Source organism: Panicum virgatum, chromosome 3N, assembly GCF_016808335.1.
Source record: "Panicum virgatum strain AP13 chromosome 3N, P.virgatum_v5, whole genome shotgun sequence".
NCBI classification, from domain to species: Eukaryota; Viridiplantae; Streptophyta; class Magnoliopsida; order Poales; family Poaceae; genus Panicum; species Panicum virgatum.
The window spans coordinates 53358603-53379520 of record NC_053147.1 but is presented as its reverse complement, the minus strand read 5'-3'; the positions used below and the strand labels follow the sequence as shown (position 1 = coordinate 53379520).

The following is a 20918-nucleotide window of genomic DNA, read 5'->3' as shown; positions in this document are numbered from 1 at the left end:
GGATCTTATTTGGATAGTTTTGTGCATTCTTGCACTTTGGCCCCTGTAGTGATTCGTAATTACGGATAGGGCTTGCTGCTGAAGAGAAGATCGACGCCCCGGACGCCCAGAAGACCCAGGAGGGCGTCCCGGAGTACAAGAATACCCTGAGGACCCTGGAAGACTACGAAGAGCTGCCAGGTTCACGCCCATCTACAACTTGAATTCCTATTAGGCATTGCTTGCTAAAATTGCTATTGATGTACTTGTGTGTGTGAGATAAGCCTACATGGCCTGCTTATACCGTATTCCTTGCATCCCTATACCTTGATTGATTCTTGGATGCTTTGGCTACTATGAGAGTGATTGGGTATGGGATTCCATGATATGATAGTCTTGGCATGCATGAGATCCACTTTGTGTGGAGCCAGAGATAGGGCTTTTAGCGGGGGCAAGCGAATGGCCGGGGATGTGTGGTGGGAACATCCTAAGGAACACCTGTGGCGGGTGCGGGATGAGGAGGGGTGTACCTGTGTGGTTGCCCAAGGAGAGGCGATACCAGTTATGGGTGCCTTTGGCGGACCTTTGCGGAGGACTGCGCGAGATGCTTGCCCCAGCAATATAGTTCGAGATAGTGCACCTAGGGACGGAACTATGTCAAACGTGCACACCACTTACCCCCGTATGGGCAGGGGTTCCAGCCATTTCTAGCTGTGCGGTACCAGACTGTGGTTGTGTTTAAGGAGAGGGTAGGCCGAGCACGCCCATGGGAATTTGGGGTGCGTCGGGCCCGGTCGGGTGTTCCGACCCTAGTCTCCAGGAGAGGGTAGACCGCGCACGCCCAAATCGGGGTGCGTGGGCCCATCGGGTTCTCCGACCCCAGTCTCCGAGATTCTCGAAGCCATGGCCAGGTTAGAGATCCACAGCCCCGGAACATTCGTTGCGGTGAATGTATCCCACCCCGGGAATACAGGATGGTACTGTCGTGGTTTGGGAGTCATGGTTGTGGGCTGTGTCTCAGCTGATTAGCTCCCGGCTTGCAGCCTGAGTGGGTACAGGTGTACAACCCCAGTAGGGTGAAAACTATACGTATAGCCATGTACTCGGTCATGTACAACTCTTGATCCGGCTGCACTTTCATAGAGTAGTGAACCCCAGTATTTCTACCTCTCTCTAGTCCACTTCCCCCTGTGGAGTCAGATGAGGTGCAGGGAGAGGGAGTTTCCTGCACCGACCTGGGTTGGGTGAGAGACATGTATATGGATTTATATGTATATGCTTGCATAGGTAACCCCAGCCTATCCGTTGGCTACTTTTTGTACCTTTGCATCCACTTAAAGCTTGCATACGGATGGTGACATGAACCTATCCCGTCCTTGGGGATAGTTTCGCAAGATGCAGGATCCGAGCAGGAGTTCGACGCCAACAAAGACGGATGGTACAATTGAAGCTTAGAAGTTCGTGCTATGCTCAAGTGCTGCCTGTGGAGTTGAAGTTCGAGATGAAGGATGGCCTGAAGATCAGCTTCCGCTACCATTTTCTATCTGTTTCAGTTTAGCTTAATGGACTTGTAATAAAAATATTCATACTGCAGATCCTCTGGATTTTGTAATAATTAAATCCATGTTTGAACCTCTTTTAAGTGAGTATGAACTGATTTACTGTCTAAAATGAGTTCTGTATGTGATAGCTACTAATCCAGGTACTATCACAACGATACAGGGATTCGGGTTCTTCGTTCGAAAACCCGGGTCATTTCAGTAGAAGCTTTGAAGCACGAGCCACACATCCATCCCATGATGAGGACAGGCGAGTATGTTTTCTTGGAGTCTCTCCCAAGCTTCCGGGATGGATTGTATCCCTGTCTGCTGGAAACTTGAAATTCTCCCACGTGCTGACGGGAAGAATTTTGTGAGCACGCAGGACATTTGTTTTGCCCAACGGGAAGAATTTTGTGAGGAATGCCGTGGAATATTTGTCCCACGTGCTGATGGCTTCCTTATGGTTACGGTCTTCCCCAGGAGAGAGAAGGGAAACAGGTGGAGCCTGATGGCGTCAGCCGTAACGCCCCATATGGTTACGGTCTTGCATAACTCCAGAATGTTCTGGAGATGGGCATTGGCGTCCTCGTTTGGCTTGCCACAAAATGGGCTAGCCTGCACCATGTTTATGAGGCTAGACTTCAGCTTAAAGTTCATGTCCCCAACATCGACGTTGGGTCCAGTTGCCACATTGGCAGCTAAGGGGACAGAGAAGTCGCGGAGAGTCTTCTCAGCCATGGGTTCGGTGATTGTTGATGGTGCTTGGGAAGCTGGCTCGCTTGTCGACTGCGAGATCGGATGAGGGACGACGCGAGGTTGGACCCTTCTCATGAGCTTCTCGGGATTTTCAACAAAGTTTGATGGCAAGGAGAAACCAGACATACACTACCCTTTTTTCATCCAATCAGGAGAAAACAAAAAGATAAACACATTAGCCTGTATAAGCAGTAGCTACCTCTTACTTATATTGTCATGTTTATGTACTTAGTAAATAACTTTACACCTAGTGCCATCCCCGGCAACGGTGCCAGAAACGCTTGTTGGAATTTCTTAGCGTCGCCACTAGGAGGGGTTAGTTCCTAGCAACGCCGCCAGAAATGCTGGTGTTGGTATGTCTTAACGTTTACAGAAAGATCCGCAAGCTCACGGATATACCGTTGTAGCGTTTCACCCAGAAGTATTCAGGGTATCATTATTTATATTTTCCCAAGGGATGGCTAGGTTGTGTAAAGTTTATTTACTAATTTCATAACCATGACACGTATGAAGTAAGATGAAGACCACTGACTATACAGGGGTAAGTGATAAATAATAGATAATCAGGGGTAATGTGACACACACGGAACATCCAACTCTCATGAATAAAGAATAAACAAGCAATCCTAAGGTTAGTGGGAGCATAGGCAAAGATTCCTAGTATACTATTCATGTTAGCAGATAAGTTATGCTAGCCACATGCTTAGAGCTGCAGGTGCCGGGAAATTAGGGACATCGGGGAGAATGATTCGCACTGGAGAACATCCAGTCCCATTTCATCTTTGCATGAACTCCTACACGATACCCGAACGTCGGGGAGTACGCTAACCAAGAAGCAGCTTCCCGGTGGACCGACAGGGCTGTCACCACCTGCGGTCTACCCCAGTCACACCGTGGAGCACCGTCATATCCGAAGGATCCCGCATACCCGGGCACCATGCTCGCATATGAGGTCACTACCCTAGCACCCCCGAGTCCCCCACCCTTCGGATGGACAGGTAAGATGCTAAGGTAAGCCCGAAAGTACAACGAACCGATATCCTTACCCAGATCATTTGGTCTAAGCAAGAAACTAGTATAACTTGATAAAACACTGATCAAGGCTAAGCAAGCTACGAACATAGCAAGATAACCAAGAACAAACTTAGAATGAATAGCATAACGAAAGTCGGAATACAAAGCCATACCAGAGGTCGAGGATTGCTCGCCGACCCCGAGGACGACTAGATTCGCTAAAGAGACGAAGTACTAGCCTAGCTCCATTATCCTAAGGAGTATAAGTCACAAATGAGAGTGAGAGAGAGGCCTTCAAGTGGTGTGTGTGGTGAGAGTGGAGGAGAGGCCCCTTTTGTAGCTTGAGAGGTCGGTTCCCGCCATCTCCTTGTATGGAAACATGCCAAACCGCCTTTAGGAGGATAAGATCAGCCTTACGGCACAAATTCACCGTGAGAAGCTTCCAGGTGGGGTCGGCCAACCCCCCTTGGCTGCCTCTGGCCACTGCCTTCGTCTGGGTTGCTGCCTGGTGGGTCCTGATGTTAGATGGTCAGTGCCAGGGCTTGGTTGGTCGGTTTGGTCTGGTTTGTGTGCCTCCTTTGCATGTGTTACGCAGGACGCGATCGTCTGCGACTTTGTCTGCGTATTTGTCGTGTTTTCTTCTTATTCCGGACTTGTGCTACTGAAATCATAAATCTTCGAAAACAACAGTGGAGCTAGGTTAGTGATACAAATATGTGAGTAAGAGGTATAGTTTTCCTTCTTTTATGAGTATAGTTGACGGTCATATTTCGCACTTAACGATCGTCAACACTCACCCTGTTGGCGAGGCCATACGGGAAGCGGCCGTGCGGCAAGCGCGGCGGGGTCAACGGGGTTGCTCCGGAGAGCTGCCCAAAGACATTCTGTAGTGAGAAGAGGACAATGTCCACGTTCTCCACAGAAGAGTTGGAACCAAGCAAGAGCTCAATGCGCCAGGCGAGCTCCTCGGCGTTGAGGACACTTGACGGCTCGGTCGAGGTGGTGTATCCCTCGGGGGCCATCGGGAGGATGTCTCCTCGTGGAGAGGGAGCATGACGAGTTGGTCAGCGAGGAAATCCAGCCTTTCAAAATGGAAACTCTGGAAGGGAACGAAGGCCGTAGGCGCCCACGACCCAACTCATGGGGTCATGGGAAACTGGAGGGAGCAGAAACGGATCGTCCCCCTGGGGGTTCCAGCACCGGAGGCACTGGTGATGAAAACCATCCGATCGTCGGGGTGGTGAACACACGACGTGCTCCCCAGGGACGGCGCCAAACTGTCAGTTCCGGAAATGGCCGACTGCAAATCTGCTCGTAAACCGTGTGTCATGCGTCCGTATCGTATATGGTCTAGACCGCAGTGACTCGAGATTTACCCTAGTTCAGGCTTGAATGACCTACATCCAGTTGGGGTTTTTGCTCTTTGTATTGCTCGAGCCTAGGTGCTCAAACGGTTGGGTAGTTACAAGCTCATGAGAGAGTGAGAAAGTGTGAATGTGTGCGAATTTCCTTAAACTTGTCAACCTACATGGGGGACCCTCCCTATTATAGTCCAAGGGAGGCCCCCCTTACAAGGTAGCTAGTAGAGGTCGTGGAAGGGTTTTGATCTGGTGCCAAGCCGGTTGGAGCCTTCTTCTTCTCCAATCGGGGGCGTCAACTCTTGTCAGTCAGAATGTATGACGCCCACCTGCTTCCATCCTCCGTTATGGGCCGGTCATCCCTGTGCCGTGTCCCGTCGGTTGGAGTGGTCATACCTGTTAGTCGAGTCGTATGATGACCACCGCTCTTGTACCTCGATTTGTGGTGCCCATCTCTGTGCGTCCCGCTTGGTCAGTCGGGGCGTCGCCGACGAGCGCGGTTAGGGGGGCTGAAGTTGGCTTTGCCCCGTCATTCCCCCTTCTATGGAGGACCATCCCGGAGCACGGTTACGATGACAGTGTGCTGGTGGAGCTGAGTTGACGGCTGCCTGCCCGGCCTGTCCGTGAGGATGGGTAGGTCGAACAGTGTCCCCCTGTGGCGGTGATGGGGCACACTGTTACCCCCGTGGGGGAGTGGTTGGTTGGTACGGCAGTTTTGACCCGGGCGTCCTGTTGGCATTTCTTAGCGTCGCTACTAGGATTGTTAGTCCATAGCAACAGTGCCAGAAAATGCCTATGCCCGATATAACTTAATGTTTACAAAAGGATCCGCAAGCGCACGGACATACCATTGCAGCATTTCAGCCGGAGAGTATTTGGGTATCATTATTTATATTTTCCCAAAGAATGGCATGTTGTAAAGGTACTTTACTTGGTACATAAGCATGACACTGTACATTAAGCTATAGGCATAGCCCAAACATGGGTAAATCATGATAAAAGATAATAATAGGGTAATGTGACACACACACACAGCCAACTCTCAAGGATAAAAGATAAATAAAGAATAAAAGAATAACACTAAGGTTAGCTGGAGCATAGGCAAAGAATAGGGTCCCAAGGTGAAAGTGATCGGGTGAATTAGGCAATCTAAAACCTTAGCCTAAGGCTCCAACTAGTTTGCACAAAAACTTAAACTAAAGCGCTATCTAGATGTGCAACTACGGTTCTTCTAGTGTGAAATCCTCATCCCAAAAGAGTTTAGCAACCTATAGCCAATTCTAGCTTGAACTACACTAAGAAAGTAAAGGCACACAAGTTGCAAGAATGAAATGCGAAAATATAAGGAGGGGATGAGAGAAAGAAAACTCTCGACACGAGGATTTATCCCGTGGTTCGGTTAGACACTAAGTCACCCCTACTCCACGTTGTTGAAGCACTCAATCAAGAGTATTGCTTCCCGGTAATCAAGTCTCTTCCGGGGACAGTTAGACTCGCCACCAAGGCTTGCCACCATGTCACCACAGTCATCTTGATCCCGTTTTCCACTAAGGAGCTTCTCCACGAAGGATGGGGTCCTCCACGTCCCCCACACAAAGTCACCAATGCCGCTCCACACCAAGTCAGAGGACTAGCTGAAATCAGCATACCATCGGTTGAACGGATGCCTATGCATGGGGTGGCGCCGGTTCCACCGGTCACCCTGTTTAAGCCCCATATAGCCGTTGTGCAGCTCTGACATGGCAGCATATGCTTGCGTCATTGCACTGATGCGTTACACCGATGGGGCATCGGTTAAACCGGTGCTGAAGGGAGTTTTGCTTCCTCCAAAACATCGTCTCTAGACAATGCCTTGGTGAATGCACCGATGCCTTATTTCTCGACCGTTAGTTCAACTGGTCGCACTGGGATTTCTTCACTTGGCTTGGCACTGCTTGGGCCATTGCCCCGACGACCACGCGTCGGTCTATCCGATGCTACCGGTTTAACCGGTACATGGTCATCGGTTAAACCGGTGCTACTGTTTAGTGTAGAACTCGTCCAATTCAGCGTTTCTTTGAGTTCTTTCTTCATGTTTTGCTTTGCTTGGGCTTTTTACTTCATCCCTGGGACCTAGAAAGATACACTTGACAAACTCGTTAGTCCCATTGATTGCGTTGTCATTCGATCACCAAAATCACACGAAATGGCCTAAATGGGGCCACGTTCATTACAATCTCCCTCTTTTTGGTGATTGATGACAACATAATCAAAGCAAGCATTAATTTGCAAGAAATTTAAAAATTGAACCACTTACATTTGCTTGGATGCTTACCACATCCAATGTTGGCTTGGCCTCCCCCTAAATCCATGATTCCCTCTTTGCTTCTCCCATTATTTGCTACTTCTTCCTCATATGTTGACTTGATTCACTTGGCATTTTTCTCCCTTTGGAATATGTCTCTCCCCCTTGGGAAAATGCTTGCTTTGGTCCACATCTCTCCCCCTTTGGAATCAAATCACCTAAAATGTCTCTTGCAAAACAATATAGCTCAAAGAGAAAAGTTAGTAGCCTAGGGAGTTAGTTCCATGAATCATGATCCAAACATATGATATCAATGAAGATATCAATTGAAAAATTACTAAGGTGGATCACAAAATCATAAAACTGGCATGACATGAGCTAATCTTTTCACAAAGTGTGTGCACAAAATGATCATGTGAAAATCAAGTGCACAACTAGATGTTTGAACAAGAGAGCTTAGATCATATCATGCACGGAGGTAGCTCTAAAAGATCAAAGAATTGACAATGACACCAATGGAAATAGTTAGAACCTTGCATACCTCCGGGGTCTGTTTAATTACCGTGATTGTACCAATTGAAAATGACTTGAATAAAGCCAATTGAAAGATCTTGCATGAAGAGCACTTGGTACACTAAGATTGAACAAATGTATGAGCACATAGCCTATGAACTTAGATATGGAATTCAAGTTCAATAGAGCATGGCTCAATATGCATGAAAGCACACTCATTTATCTAATCAATCTTAAAGAGTTGTTTCTTCACATTGAGAGTGAATAGCATTCTCTTAGAGTGTTTACTCTGTTGAGAGACTACAAAAGATAAGCTTGCAAACAAGTTAGTCTCAAAATCACAAACCATAGGATGAACCCCCCCCCCCAAAATATGTGCATTTAGTGTTTGAAACACCAAGCAAAACTATGCATATTATTTTTTTACAATAATGGAAAGTTTACCCTATAGCTTGTATTCATGGTACACATATGAAACACAAACCTCATGAAGTCCATGTACCATGAAGGGTAACCTTGTGTAGCTTTCTACACACTTATCAAACCATGTAGGTTGCTCATGGGTGAGAGCAAGACACAAGCAACCCACCATATATAACACTAGAAAATGCAAAGCATGCAAACATCCTAGCAAAAGCAATGGAGCTACATGATGCTTGAATTTAAATCTAACTACCATTATCTTATGGGGGACTTGGGCAACAAACGTTCAAGTTGTGAGCTTGGCTTCTTTAGCTTGAATCATCTCCTTCTTGTTAGCCAAGCCTCCAAATCCCCCGAAACCGATCCTTGGGCTTCAAGAATCCTTTGGAACCCACACCATTTGAGGCCCTTTCATGTTGGTGATGATTTCCTTGGGCACCCAAATGGAGCAGTTCCAACTCCTTTCCTTCTTCCTTACTTTGTGAGCAACCACCTTGCCATTGGTCTTCTTTTTTATCACATAGGAGGTGCTATTACTTTTGTTCCTCCGGTTGGGCATGGTGTAGATGAGAGAACTCTTGATGGAGAGCTTCTTCTTGTTCTTCTGATCCGGAAGCTTATTCTTTTGTTGAGGACAGTTGTTGGATTTGTGGCCTTCTTGATGGCACTTGAAGCATGTCACGGTGGACCCCTTCTCAAGCTTGTTCACGATGTCTTCATGGTTATCTTGAGAAGATTGGATAATGCTCTTGCCCTTCAATCTTGCCAACTCCTTCATGAGCCTTTCTATTTCTTGCTTGAGCTCATTATTTTCCTTGGCAATGAGATCACACATGATTCTACAAAAAACATCCTCATGGCATTTCTCAATGCAAGGGTTAGAGCAGGTTTCATCAATTAAATCAATCCAAGAAGTTGAAGCATCTACCTTAGGAATAGGGATGGCACAAGGGATAGATTGCTTCTTTTCCAAAAAGTCATTAGTTTCATTCTTAATGCTCTCAATTTTTAACTAGAGTTCTTCATGCTCCTTGCTAAGCAATTTGAATTTGCATAACAAATATTCATAGTTTGTAGCAAGAGAAGCATTAAGATTACTAAGAGGATTAAGTTTTTTGATTTCTTTAGATTCTTTCTTAATAATTTTTTGGTGCTCATGAACCAAGTCAAGAAGTTCATCAATTGAAGGAAAATCAGAGTCATCGTCACTTACATCGCTTTCCATACCTTTGTCCATAAGGCAAGTGTTGGATGACGAACTCATGTTGGTGCGGGTGGAGAATCTTTTGTTTGACTCATCACTTGAGCTTGTGCTTGATTCTTCACCACCACTAATCCATTCACCAAATGTGGGAAATGATTCATGTTTGGGCTTCTTCTCCTTCTTTACTTGCCTCTTCTTGAACTTGATCCTCTCATCCTTCATATGTTGATGATGATGCCTGTCTTTAAGGAAGACCATGTATCCCATCAAGTTGAATTTCTTCAAGCACTTGTTCATCATCTTGACTTGCTTGTAAAGGTTGGGATTCATTGGTTCTTTTTCATCACTTGAGGAGCGTTTGCTTGCATCCTCTTCTTTCTTTTCACATGAGCTTTGTTTGATAACCATCTTCTTCAACTTCTTGACATGCTTGCTTGTAAGAGCACTATGTGTTGGTGAAGAAAGCGGCGCTCTTGGCTTGATGTCATTGCGAAGCTCATTGGTGATCACCTTGTTGATGACTTGATTTGGTGTCAAGGTGTTGATCTCTTTCTCATAGATGATTGTGGTCACCAAATCATAGTCCGACCTCCATAGTGAGTGAATGTAACACCCAAATTTAAATTGTGTTTGAATTCAAAAATAATTTATTCAAATGTTTTTTGAGTTAAAAAAAGAAAAGAAAAACTTTCTTCTCTCAATCCCTTGGCCCAGCCCACCTTCCTCCCCCCTCCATCTCTTCTTACCTGCTCGGCCCAGAAGCCCACAGTGCCGACCCAGCTCACTCCTCTCTCTCTCTCTCCCTCTCACTTTGGTCACCAACAGGTGGACCCCACCTATCGGCACTGTCTTCCACCTCTAGTTGCCTGCCCTCTCGCCTCTCCTCGATCGCCGCCCAGCCGCCCAGCCCCAACGCCCGCTCCCCTCCCTCCCCTCCCTTAGTGCTCACCTTCAAAGCTCAGTGGAGCACTAGCTCCGCCTCCCCACTTCCCCTTCTGCTTCCTCCCCCTTCTTCTGCAATGGCCGTACCACCGTGCGCCTTAATGGCCACTATGGCCGGCCACCGAGCTCCGTCCCTTCCCATGCCAGCCCCTCCGTTTCCTCTCCTCGGCCTACAAAACACGCACCAGAGCCCTGCTTACCCGTCCTTTTCGACCTCTACTCCTAGCTCCTGCTCCCCAGCTATGCAACACAGCGCCGCCGACACTGAGCTCGGCTGCCTCCGACGATCCGCCGTATCACCGCCTCCTCTTCGACTCCGACTGCCGTCGAAGCTTCACCGAGCAGTAGGGATCCTCGTCGACCCATTTCTCTTTTTCCCGCCCCCACGCAGCCGGAATCGGAGCAAGCTCCGCTGAGCCATGTCGCCCGCCACCATGGCGTGTACCTCTCCGGCCACTGCCTCGCCTCGTTGACCCCACCTTCGCGTTCGCCATCGTCGCCTCTCCCTCCTCGGCCTCCCCGCGCATGAAACCGAGCACAAGAGCACCGCTAATCTGTGTTTCTATGGTTTTGTTATAATGATACATCCTTTATGCTTAAGTGCGTTGGTATAAACTTATACTTAGTTAATAGGTGCTTGCTAATAAAATATGATCAACTAAAAATGCTAACCGCTATAAACCCTAGCCTCTCTTGATGGCCACGTATTCTTCACCCACTTGCTGAGTACCAACCATAAGAGTACTCACCCTTGCCTAAATGCTGTTCAGAAGAGAATGTTGAAGTGGAGAACTACGATGACTTCGAGGAGTTCTAAGCGTGCGTTCACTAGTCAACTGCTTGTGGAGGAAACCGCTGCTGCAGCATTCATTTAGGGTATCGGTGAAGCGATTAAAGACCTTCGTGTCTAATTATTAGAGTGTAATAAAGTTATTTACTCTTTCTTGCTTATGTTTTGAATACTGTCTTTTGATATATTCACTTATAATGTCTATCATGTGTGTGTAAACTTGATCCTGGCGCACATATGAGATGCATTCGGTTTTGTTCTGAAAACCGGGTGTGACAGTGAAGGATCTTGCGAATGACATCCGTATCTCCAATTTGCTTCACACCTAGGGAATTAATCTCATCCACAAGAATATTCAATCGTGAGTACATAGATTCGGCATTCTCATCATCAAGTTGTTTAAAGCTATTAAGCTTATCAATGAGAATATGGTATCTTTCATTGGCAACATCCTTTGTGCCCTCATGGTTCTCATTGATAGTCTTACATAGCTCCTTAGCATTTTTATAAGAAAACACACAATTGAACACACTATCACCAAAAGAAAACAAGATTATACTTTTAGCGATAACATCATTTTGCTTCTCTTGTTGAGTAGTGTTTTTCATTCCTTCACTAACTACTCTCCAAACATCTAGGCCCGTTGCTTGGAGATGGGCTTGCATTAACACCTTCCAATGTTGGAATTGGCTTGCATTAACACCTTCCAAGCCCGTTGCTTGGAGATGGGCTTGCATTAAACCGTGGAGCATTCCTAAAGGGATCTATCCCTTTCCAAAAGAGCTAACTCACTAGACGGTGAAGCCTAACCGATCCAATGAGCCGGTATATACAAATTGCCAATGAAATTGGCTTTCCTTGTGAAAGAAGTAAGTCCTGGCTCTGATACCAATTGAAAGTGATCGGGTGCTCGTAGCCTAAGAGGGGGAGGGGGTGAATTAGGCAATCTAAAACCTTAACATAAGGCTCCTACTAGTTTGCACAAAAACTTAAACTAAAGCAAGCTATTTAGATGTACAACTACAGTTCTTTTAGTGTGAAACCCTCATCCCAAAAGAGTTTAGCAACCTACAGCCAATCCTAGCTTGAATTACACTAAGAATGTAAAGGCACAAAAGTTGCAAGAATGAAATGCGGAAATGTAAAGAGGGGATGAGAGGAAGCAAACTCTCGACACGAGGATTTATCCCGTGGTTCGGTTAGACACTAAGTCACCCCTACTCCACGTTGTTGAAGCACTCAATCAAGAGTATTGCTTCCCAGTAATCAAGTCTCTTCCGGGGACACTTAGACTCGCCACCAAGGCTTGCCACCAAGTCACCACTAAGGAGCTTCTCCACGAAGGACGGGGGTCTCCACGTCTCCCACACAAAGTCGTCCGCTCCACACCAAGTCGGAGGATCGATGACTTGCTGGCGAGTCACCAAGACTCCAAGGATGGCCGGCACAATGAGATACAAGTTTGGTTCACTCTAGAACCAGCTCACAAGGCACAAAACCTTGCTCTCACACTCACTCAAGAGCAAACCTAGTACTAACACTCTCAAAGGTGTGCTAAAGACTAAAGATTTGATCACTAAGCACTTTGATGGCTTGGAGATGTTTCTTCAGTGTGTGTGTGTGGGTTCTCTACACTCCAGCAAACTTCAAATAGCCGGGGGGGAAGCACATATATATAGGCCATCAAGCCCATAGAGCCATTGCTCAAACGGCTAGCTGAAATCAGCATACCATCGGTTGAACGATGCATCTACAAGGGGTGGCCTTGGTTCAACTGGACACCCTGTTTAAGCCCTATATAGCCGTTGGGCAGCTCTGACATGGCAACATGTGCTTGCGTCATTGCACCGATGCGTTACACTGATGGGGTATCGATTAAACCGGTGCTAAAGGGAGTTTTGCTTCCTCCAAAACATCGTCTCTGGACAATGCCACGGTGAATGCACCGATGCCTTATTTCTCGACCATCGGTTCAACCGGTCACACTGGGATTTCTTCACTTGGCTCGGCACTGCTCGAGCCATTGCTCTGACGACCACGCGTCAGTCTTTTCGATGCCTACCGATTTAACCAGTGCATGGTCATTGGTTAAACCAGTGCATTTCTTTCTTCGTGTTTTGCTTTGCTTGGGCTTTTTACTTCATCCCTGGGACCTAGAAAGATTCACTTGACAAACTCGCTAGTCCCATTGATTGCGTTGTCATTCAGTCACCAAAATCACTCGAAATGGTCTAAATGGGGCCATGTTCATTACACAAGGCATCTATTCAAGTTAGCAAAGGTTACGCTACTCACGCGGTTAGGACTATAGGTGCCGGGAAATTAGGGATATCAAGAAGAATGTCCAGACCTAGGTACTGTTAGGGTCGAACATCTTTGCATATGAACTCCTACACCGAACCCGAACGTCGGGGAGTACAAATTCCATGACAATTTCATCATGGAGGACGGACAGGGCTGTCACCACCAGCCACCTACCCTAGTCACACCATGGAGCACGGTCATATCCGAAGGATCCTGCATACCAAAACACCACACCCGTGTATGAGGCCACTACTCCAGCTCCCTCGGGTCTCCCACCCTTTGGATGGACGAGTAAAGAGCCAAAGCAAGACCGAAAGCACAACGAACCGATATCCTTACCCAGATCATCTGGCCAAACCTCATGATTCACATAACTCATGTATAAACAAAGCATGCATTGATAAACTATCAATATAGCATAGCAACCATAGATAAATTCTATTATGAATTATGAATAGAGTACCGACAGAAGGAATACAAAGCCATACCAAAGGCCGAGGACTGCTCTCTGACCTCGAGGATGACTTGGATTCATGTTGGTATTTTGTAACGTCACGAATAAAATCCGCAAGCGCATTGATACCTCTATAGCTTTCACCCAGGAGTATTCCAGGGTATCGTATCCACTGAGGAACATGATTACACTATCTACGGGTTCAGGCTCATCCAAGGACACACACTTGTGTAGCAGGGATAGAACAAAGAGGACTTTCTAAGATTTAGAATCTATGCTTAGAGGAAGAGATAACTTCGCCTTATACTTCGAGCTACTGATTTCCCCTGGCTTAAACAAGCCAGTTGTTCCGATAATAATGCTCTATCCTATAACCGAACGTGGAGGGTTACTAGGGCTCGAACAGGGCTGTCACCACCAGCCGGCTACCTCACAATCCGTGGGAATATAGAACAACTGAGTGGTAAAGTCTAGCCTAGACACTAGGTCTACGCTATTCCGTACTAATCCTAACCCTGGCCAAGATTATCCTTCTCTATCCGGAGTCTTAAGCTAGGATCAAATGCTACTCTAAGCATACACTCAATTCGGTAGAAGGTAGAAGAAATAACTTGCGACTAAACTCTAATTCTAAATAAGAAACTCTAATTCTAAATAAGAAAGTCTCGAACACTTACAACCGAATAAGCATCCATCGAGGTACAAGAGGAGAAGAGTGCCAACAAACCTGGCACTTCCCCTGACTCCTCCTCACTCTCCTCCTAATCTCCTACACCCCTAGGCTGCCTAAAGCATATTGGATGAAGACCTTCAAGCTCCAAGGGAAGAGAAGAGGCATGTGTTGGGTGTGGTGTGTGTTTCATTTCTTCACCCCCTCCCTTATATTTATAGGAGGGAGCCACGGCCGAGGGCAGCTTCTTCTGCAGCTGATACTTGGTGAACCGACTTAAGGGACCAATGATCTACCTCCACGTAGTAGACTTGAGGCGGTGGGTCCCACTGGGTCGTCGGCCGACCAGGTGGTCGGCCGGCCACCCAGTGGGGCCAACCGACCTCAACCTTGTCCTGATGGGTTGTGTCTTGGGCCCATTTGTCAATGGCACGAGGAATAGCTTCTGTTATGTCGGTTTCTTGCTTTGGTGGGCCCTCTAATCCATGTGATAACACATGTCACGCTCTGATTTGTCGGGACATCATGTCTTGGATCATGCCACACTGTTTTGCTGCAAATTTAGCTAAAAATCACCTGCACACATTCTCAAACACCATCTATGGAATTTGTTAATAAATAAATCTATCCTATCATTTATTCCACATTATGGTTGAATTTTGTGCAGGAGTTGACGGTCAAAATGAGTTGTTAGTGACCGTCTGCAAGATCCCCCACACTTAGCCCTTTGCTTATCCCAAGTAAAGGTTAGGACTAAGGTGCCTTGGCCTCTCCTTGATAGAACATCCTGCACAAAAGCTATTCCATACATTGCTTTTACTTGTGAACTTGAATCTGTCTACCATGATGTCCGTAATTATTGAAGAACGAAATTATCTTGACTTCAAGTGCCATCCTTGCCATGCTGCCAAATTTAGGGGTTTTGCAAGAATTTTTATAAAGAAATTGTTCATGATTCTTGCTCTCCTTCTTAGGTATCTCATTGTCACTCATGTGTATCTTCTTACCTTTACTCTGTCCTACTAATATGGCTGGCATATTGTTGGCATTTCTTATGCCTGATAGAATAGATATTCTGCAAGCGCATAGAATCACCGTTGTAGCACTTCACCTAGGAGTATTCCAGGGTATCGTATTTTTCCTTAGGGAAGCACTATGGTAAAGAGTATCGTAAATCGGATGATAATCGTACTAGCTTGATCAACCGACTGACTAGACGGGGGTAAGCCAGATAGGTAAGTGAGATAAATGGCTAGGCAATGACCGGGTGACACACGGAGGTTCAACTCCTTAGAGAGGTAGCAACTGGGAGGACAACGAGCAAGATAAGACACCTGATACACTTCTGAACTATCGAGCTAGCCTCTCTAGATCACATTAAATACCTAACTAGTTCTCGGGAAAGCAGAGCTTACTTCGGTGGCTAGAAGAGGAAGGACTTCAGAAAGGGATGAGAGAGGAGTCCAACGGCAACCTGCACTACTGCTATGAAAACACCCGAATGTGGTGGACTACAAAGGACGGATAGGGCTGTCACCACCTACCGACTACCACAACGGTTTCGTGGGGTGGAACACACTTTCTACCTAACACTAAGGTCAGACACCACGTCTGCACTCGGTGCTAGGATTTCTCTCAAGGCTTTCGAGAGAAATCCCCCTCAACCTAGAGCACTAACTTTAGATACTCTAGTCCGGGCGAGAAAACCCGTAAGATAAGATCTCGATCACTAAGAAAGATAACTTAGTCTAAGCTAAAAGGAAACTTCCGCGCTCAAGCTGAACACTCAGACTTGAGTAAATAAACAACAGTGGAAAGTAAAGCTGACTCAGAAAAGTAAAGAAGATAACTTATATTGATATTGTCAAAAGAAAGATACAAGAGCTATACCAGACTTCCGACGACTCCGGAATCCCGAGTAAGCTCGACTCAACTCTAACTCCCAAGCTACTAACCTACTCTAGAAAGTACAAGTGAAGAGAGAAGAGCTCCAATGGTGTGTGTTGAAGTGATGGATGGTGCTTCTATTTATAGCCCTTCCAAGGTCGGTTCACGGCCAGTATTGCAGTTAGCGTCGGTTGTAAGCAGGTAAGATGGTTGAGCTTAGCTTCCATGCCAAGATCCAGCCTAAGGGGCTTCCAAAGTGGGGCTGGCCGGCCTCCCCTAGGCCGGCCGGCCTGGGGTTCCTGCCTCGTGGCCACCAATTTTTGGACAGTGGCTCTGATCTTCTCCTAGAGGCGGTTGGCCGTTGCTTTTGTTCCACGCGTGCATGTGCTAGGCCGACCGGCCTAGGGGAGGCCGGCCGGCCTCCCTCTGGCCCATCTCGGCCCTCTGTTGCACCGATGTCTCACTCTACATTTGTGCTTTCTCCAGGGAAGTGGATCACTGATTCCCTCTTGATCTTGGGCTGCCTTGTGGGTTTTGGATCAATGCCAATGCCTTTCAATCCATTCAATTTAACCGAGACCCAACCCTCGACTCAGAACCTCATGAGTGTGTCACATTGCCACTGGATTGAAGTCGGGGCCGTGTTCTTGAAGGTGTCAGGCCGGCTAGCCTAGGAGAGGCCGGTCGGCCTGGGTTTTCGCCCAATTTTCCCATTTTTGGTATACCTACTCCTGAAATCAAAACTCATCCAAAACTTGTGGAACTCGTTAGAAATAAATAAAATATGAATGGAACATAGTGTAAAGCTCATGTTATTCCCAAGAAGTTGATAGCTAGAAAGTGAATTTATGGCCGTCAACACCCCCCCAAGCTTAAAATTTTGCCCGTCCTCGAGCAAAGCTTAAACTGAGGCTTAGTGGATCAGGAGTTGCGTCAATGTTTACCCCCTTGCAGGTACCTTGTGCACAGCATATTACTCTTTCTGTGTGTACTTATGAAAAGTTGGCTCATACCTAAGGTTCTGGAAGATGGGGCGTATTTGTTTTTCATCCCTCGGTCTTGGGTGGTTGTTGGACTGAACAACCTTCACCAGAATGTTCCCTGCTACCTGTTCAGGTTCCCAGCTCGGATTTTTATAAGAATTTTTCAAAATAGGTTCAGGTTTCCCAATGGTACTCTCAAGTCGCTCAAAGTGTATGATCCTCACATTTGGTCCAGAAATCTGACCATCTTCTTCCTATCTCTAAAGCTGATATGTGGAGTTTATGGGTAGGAAGATGGTGCATACCTTGGTTACCTGTATTGCTAGTCGAAGGGTCATCCATACCGGGGTTGGTACTTAGCCAATTCAGGTCTCATGGAACATGGAATATTTGGAGGGTATGGAGGGATGAAGTGGATAGCTTCCCAGTTATTTGAACTCCATAATTTACAACTTGGAATGGAGAGTGGGCTTCTCTTTCTTTTTCTTTTCCTCTCTTTTTTTTAAAAAGAAGATAACTCCACTCTCCCTTGCTGATATAACTTGAATTCTTTGGAGTTTTGAATGGGAAGCTCTTGTGGGATGAACCGCGATGGAGATTGCGGGGGAGCATAGCTGGCAGAAGTGGGTGTCAATACACGGAATGGGTAACTGACAGGCCAGGTATGTTTGGGCTAGCAAATGGAGGATTTATGTGGGATTAAGACCTGTAGTTGGCAAGTACCATTCTCGAAGTGGATGCACCATTTGACAAAGCTCAAAGTAACTTCAGATAGCTCGAACAATTTATGCAATATAAGGCTCCGGATGGGTCATTTTAACCATAGGAAACCTTTACCAGAATTTTAATTTTTAAAAGAATTCTGAGGGGTTCCCTACTAGAGCAAGCAGTTTAAATTCCGGTTTGGGACATCTCAAATCCCGCAACAACTTAGACTTTAGAAATTAAACTCATGCCTCCACGCAACCAGATTTTTCAGTGGAACTAATATGTGCCAACTAGTTCAGGTACTAGGAGAGTAAAAAGCTGTAAACGAGGCACATACAGGGTTTAAACAGAGCAACTATTCATCATTTCCAAAGTAAGAGCTTACACGGATTTCCACCCATATACATTTTATTCGAAGCATGGAAATATTTTTTTGGGATTTTTGTTATGAGATTATTTATTTATTTATTACTACTATTATTATTATATTTTTTTTGGCATGGCTACTGAATAGAAAGAACGGGTGCGATGACTTACCAGACAGTGTGACCCCCAAGCTTCGATGAAGCTCAGTCCTCCTCATCGGATTCCTGCTCTCCTCGTTGTTGTCGTTGTTCTCCTCCTCGTCGTCATTGTTCTCCTGTTAGGGTGGCTAGTATGGCTGGTATGGCTGGGACTGCTAATAGTCCAACCCAAGGTGGATGAAGATGTTCGAGACGTCGTACTGCAAAGCGAAGGTCAACCCCCAGTTGTCCTGAGTGAGCTGGGTGTTGTGTGCCATCATGTCCTACATCTACTGCTACTATGTACCAAGGGTGCTGATGCGGTTCGAAAGGTCCGTGATGCTCCGGAGAATCGGGTCTTCATAGTTGAAGCGTGCTGACGATGAGGGACCCACATGTGGACCATAAGATGGATGCATACCTGCGGGGTAGTTCGGTCCTTGCCCACCGGCGAATCCGCTGCTGACGTCCTGATATAGGTCATAGTTGTAATGCCCGTACGCCTCCTCGAAGCTCATATTCTGCGTGGATGGCCCTGGTTGTGCCGAAGCATGAACTGGGGGTATCCGTCGTGATGGACCTGCTCTGGCCTGCTCATGCCGGGTCCTGCTCCTCGTCTATGGACCTGCAACACTTCGCCATGCGGGTTCTCTTTTCTCCATCTGCAATGTTAGACTTTTCGCTGAGTAGAGAGAGAGTCTCGGGCATGGAAGCTCGATCTCCCTATCGTACCCAGGGTAACACATAAAGAGAGAATTTCCTGGCCCTTCTCACATCATGTGCCCTTGCACAAAATGCTCAAGACCGACCTCGTATCTGTATGCCTCCGTCTCGGGCAAGAAGGTGACTTCGGCGCCATCCATCGCTTTGACATACCTTGCCACAGGGGTGACCAGTGGGGTTATGTCGATGGGGCTTTTACCTGTAATCATCTTCTGCCAATGAGCAAGCATGCTCCGGACGGCCGAAAAACGAATCTTGTTCACCATAGCGTACAGACACTGCAGCTCGGGCAAGCTGCAGAAGCGAAGGTCTGTGCGAGAGTGCACAACCAAGGCGAGCCACTTGGCGAGAAACCTAAGAGTAGGATTATGAATTGAGACTATGCTGTTCTTACTACTCACGGTTTCATTAGAAATTTCACTCAACCAAGAGCTACGGTCATATTGATAATGCTCAACAAGTGTGTTGGGGTCTAAGATGCATATTTTATTAAAGCCCAAAGCAACACTAAATTGTTGGAGATTCATTTCGAATTGTTCGTTAAAGAACTGAAAGTAAACTTTAGTTTCAATGCTGGTTTCTTCAACGGTAAGAGACATAAGAAATTCCGTGGTCAAAAGATGCGAACCTGGCTCAACGATGTCGGCGAAGTTCTCCCATCCGACGGCGGTGAAAGCTTGGTTCATGTCTTGCAAGAGTCCCGTCATGATGAGGAAGCGGGTTTCGAACCTCTTGTCATGGGCATAGGTTTGCCTCTTCAGCAGCTCGAGTGCTTGCCGCTCGTAGTCGTTCTTGAAGACGATTTGTTCAACCATCGTCAGGATCCTGATGCCGAAATGGTTTCGTGGGACTGCAGGAATTTCTTCTTCTTCTTCCCGTGATGCGTGTGAGCGGTGACCGGAGTCGACCGACATGTTATCCCGAGAAGAAGAGGAACTCCACGAGCTTCTCGACTTTCTCGAGAGTGCCTTCTTGACTTTCTCCTTAGCTCGATTCAGCATGGTGCCTGCAAAAGATTAGTACAAGCAATACCCGAAGGAAACAAGGGGTTAAGAAGAGGGTTAGCGTTATTTGCTAGTCGTTAGTCATTCTTGCAGGGTATTAAACCACCACAAACGTTCGATGTTCAGCGTGCCATGAATTTATTCGGAACGGAAATGTTTTTTGTTGTTGTGAACTTCACTAATTACTACTCAAATTTTATTTTAGGGCGAGCTAGCACTTGAGTCCTCTACTTAATCAACTAGAAAGAGCTCAATTAAGCAAAGAAACTCAAGGAAGGGAGAGGAGATGAAAGAGCTCGAGCTGAGGCATGTGTAACTGAGCTTCTGGTGCACCGAGGGACATCGAGCTCACTGGCTTTTATAGCCCTGCACCAGAGCCAGGCCGGCCGGCCTAGGCCAGGCCAGGCGGCCTCTGAGCGGCGGCCATCGAGCCACGCCGACGGTCTATTGCTTAGGCTTGCAGGTGATGATGCCGACGTCGGTGGTGATGGGACACGAGTGGAGGGCAGAGGCCAGCTGGCCTGCATGGGGCCGTGCGGCCTGCCCCCAACACATTTAGTGCTCATCCCTTTGTCCCTTTGCTTCGTGATTAATCAAAGCACCCATACCTTGCTGCTCCCTACCAGAGAAGAAGAGGTGGGGCCGGCCGACCTAGTACTCAGCCAAAAAATTTCGATTTTTTTGTGAAGTTCTATGGATGCAAACTTTCAAATTTTAAACATGCATTGGTTTAATTTCAAACATGATTATGCAAGATAAAAAGGAAATTTTATGCAAGGAAAAATTAAACTATCCTATATGCAATGCAATGATGGATACGTGCCACGTACCTCATGGCGAGGGCTCGGGTTTAGAGTCTGGAGCCGGACTCTCCATTC

At 46.7% G+C, this 20918-nt stretch overlaps 1 protein-coding gene and 1 non-coding gene across 4 annotated transcripts; one reads left to right on the top strand and one right to left on the bottom strand.

Moving 5' to 3' along the window:
• The first annotated feature begins 1770 nt into the window (after positions 1-1770).
• LOC120668213 lies at positions 1771-1878 on the top strand. Its single transcript, XR_005672311.1, has one exon. It is a non-coding gene; the product is annotated as a small nucleolar RNA R71 (small nucleolar RNA).
• Positions 1879-17598: 15720 nt separating this feature from the next.
• LOC120666174 lies at positions 17599-20363 on the bottom strand. 3 transcript variants are annotated; one of them, XR_005671608.1, is made up of 2 exons: positions 18621-20363; positions 17599-18534 (listed from the first exon to the last, which is right to left on the bottom strand). XR_005671608.1 is itself a non-coding variant. In XM_039945962.1 (2 exons), exons 1-2 carry the CDS (start codon positions 20035-20037, stop codon positions 19084-19086), a joined length of 636 nt encoding a protein of 211 aa, XP_039801896.1. In that variant the 5' UTR covers positions 20038-20363; the 3' UTR covers positions 17599-19083. The 3 variants fall into 3 exon arrangements, 1 of the variants encoding a protein (XP_039801896.1); XR_005671609.1 differs by having other exon boundaries at positions 18735-20363; XM_039945962.1 differs by having other exon boundaries at positions 17599-19346; positions 19665-20363.
• Positions 20364-20918: the final 555 nt, after the last annotated feature.

What these genes read in the sequence shown, in the direction of transcription:
- LOC120666174 (XM_039945962.1), bottom strand. Translation starts at nt 20,037, where the DNA reads ATGCTGAATCGAGCTAAGGAGAAAGTCAAGAAGGCACTCTCGAGAAAG. An exon ending in CGCCGACATCGTTGAGCCAG is followed by an intron (nt 19,347 to 19,664) that starts GTTCGCATCTTT and finishes ACTCTCGCACAG; the next exon opens with ACCTTCGCTTCTGCAGCTTG.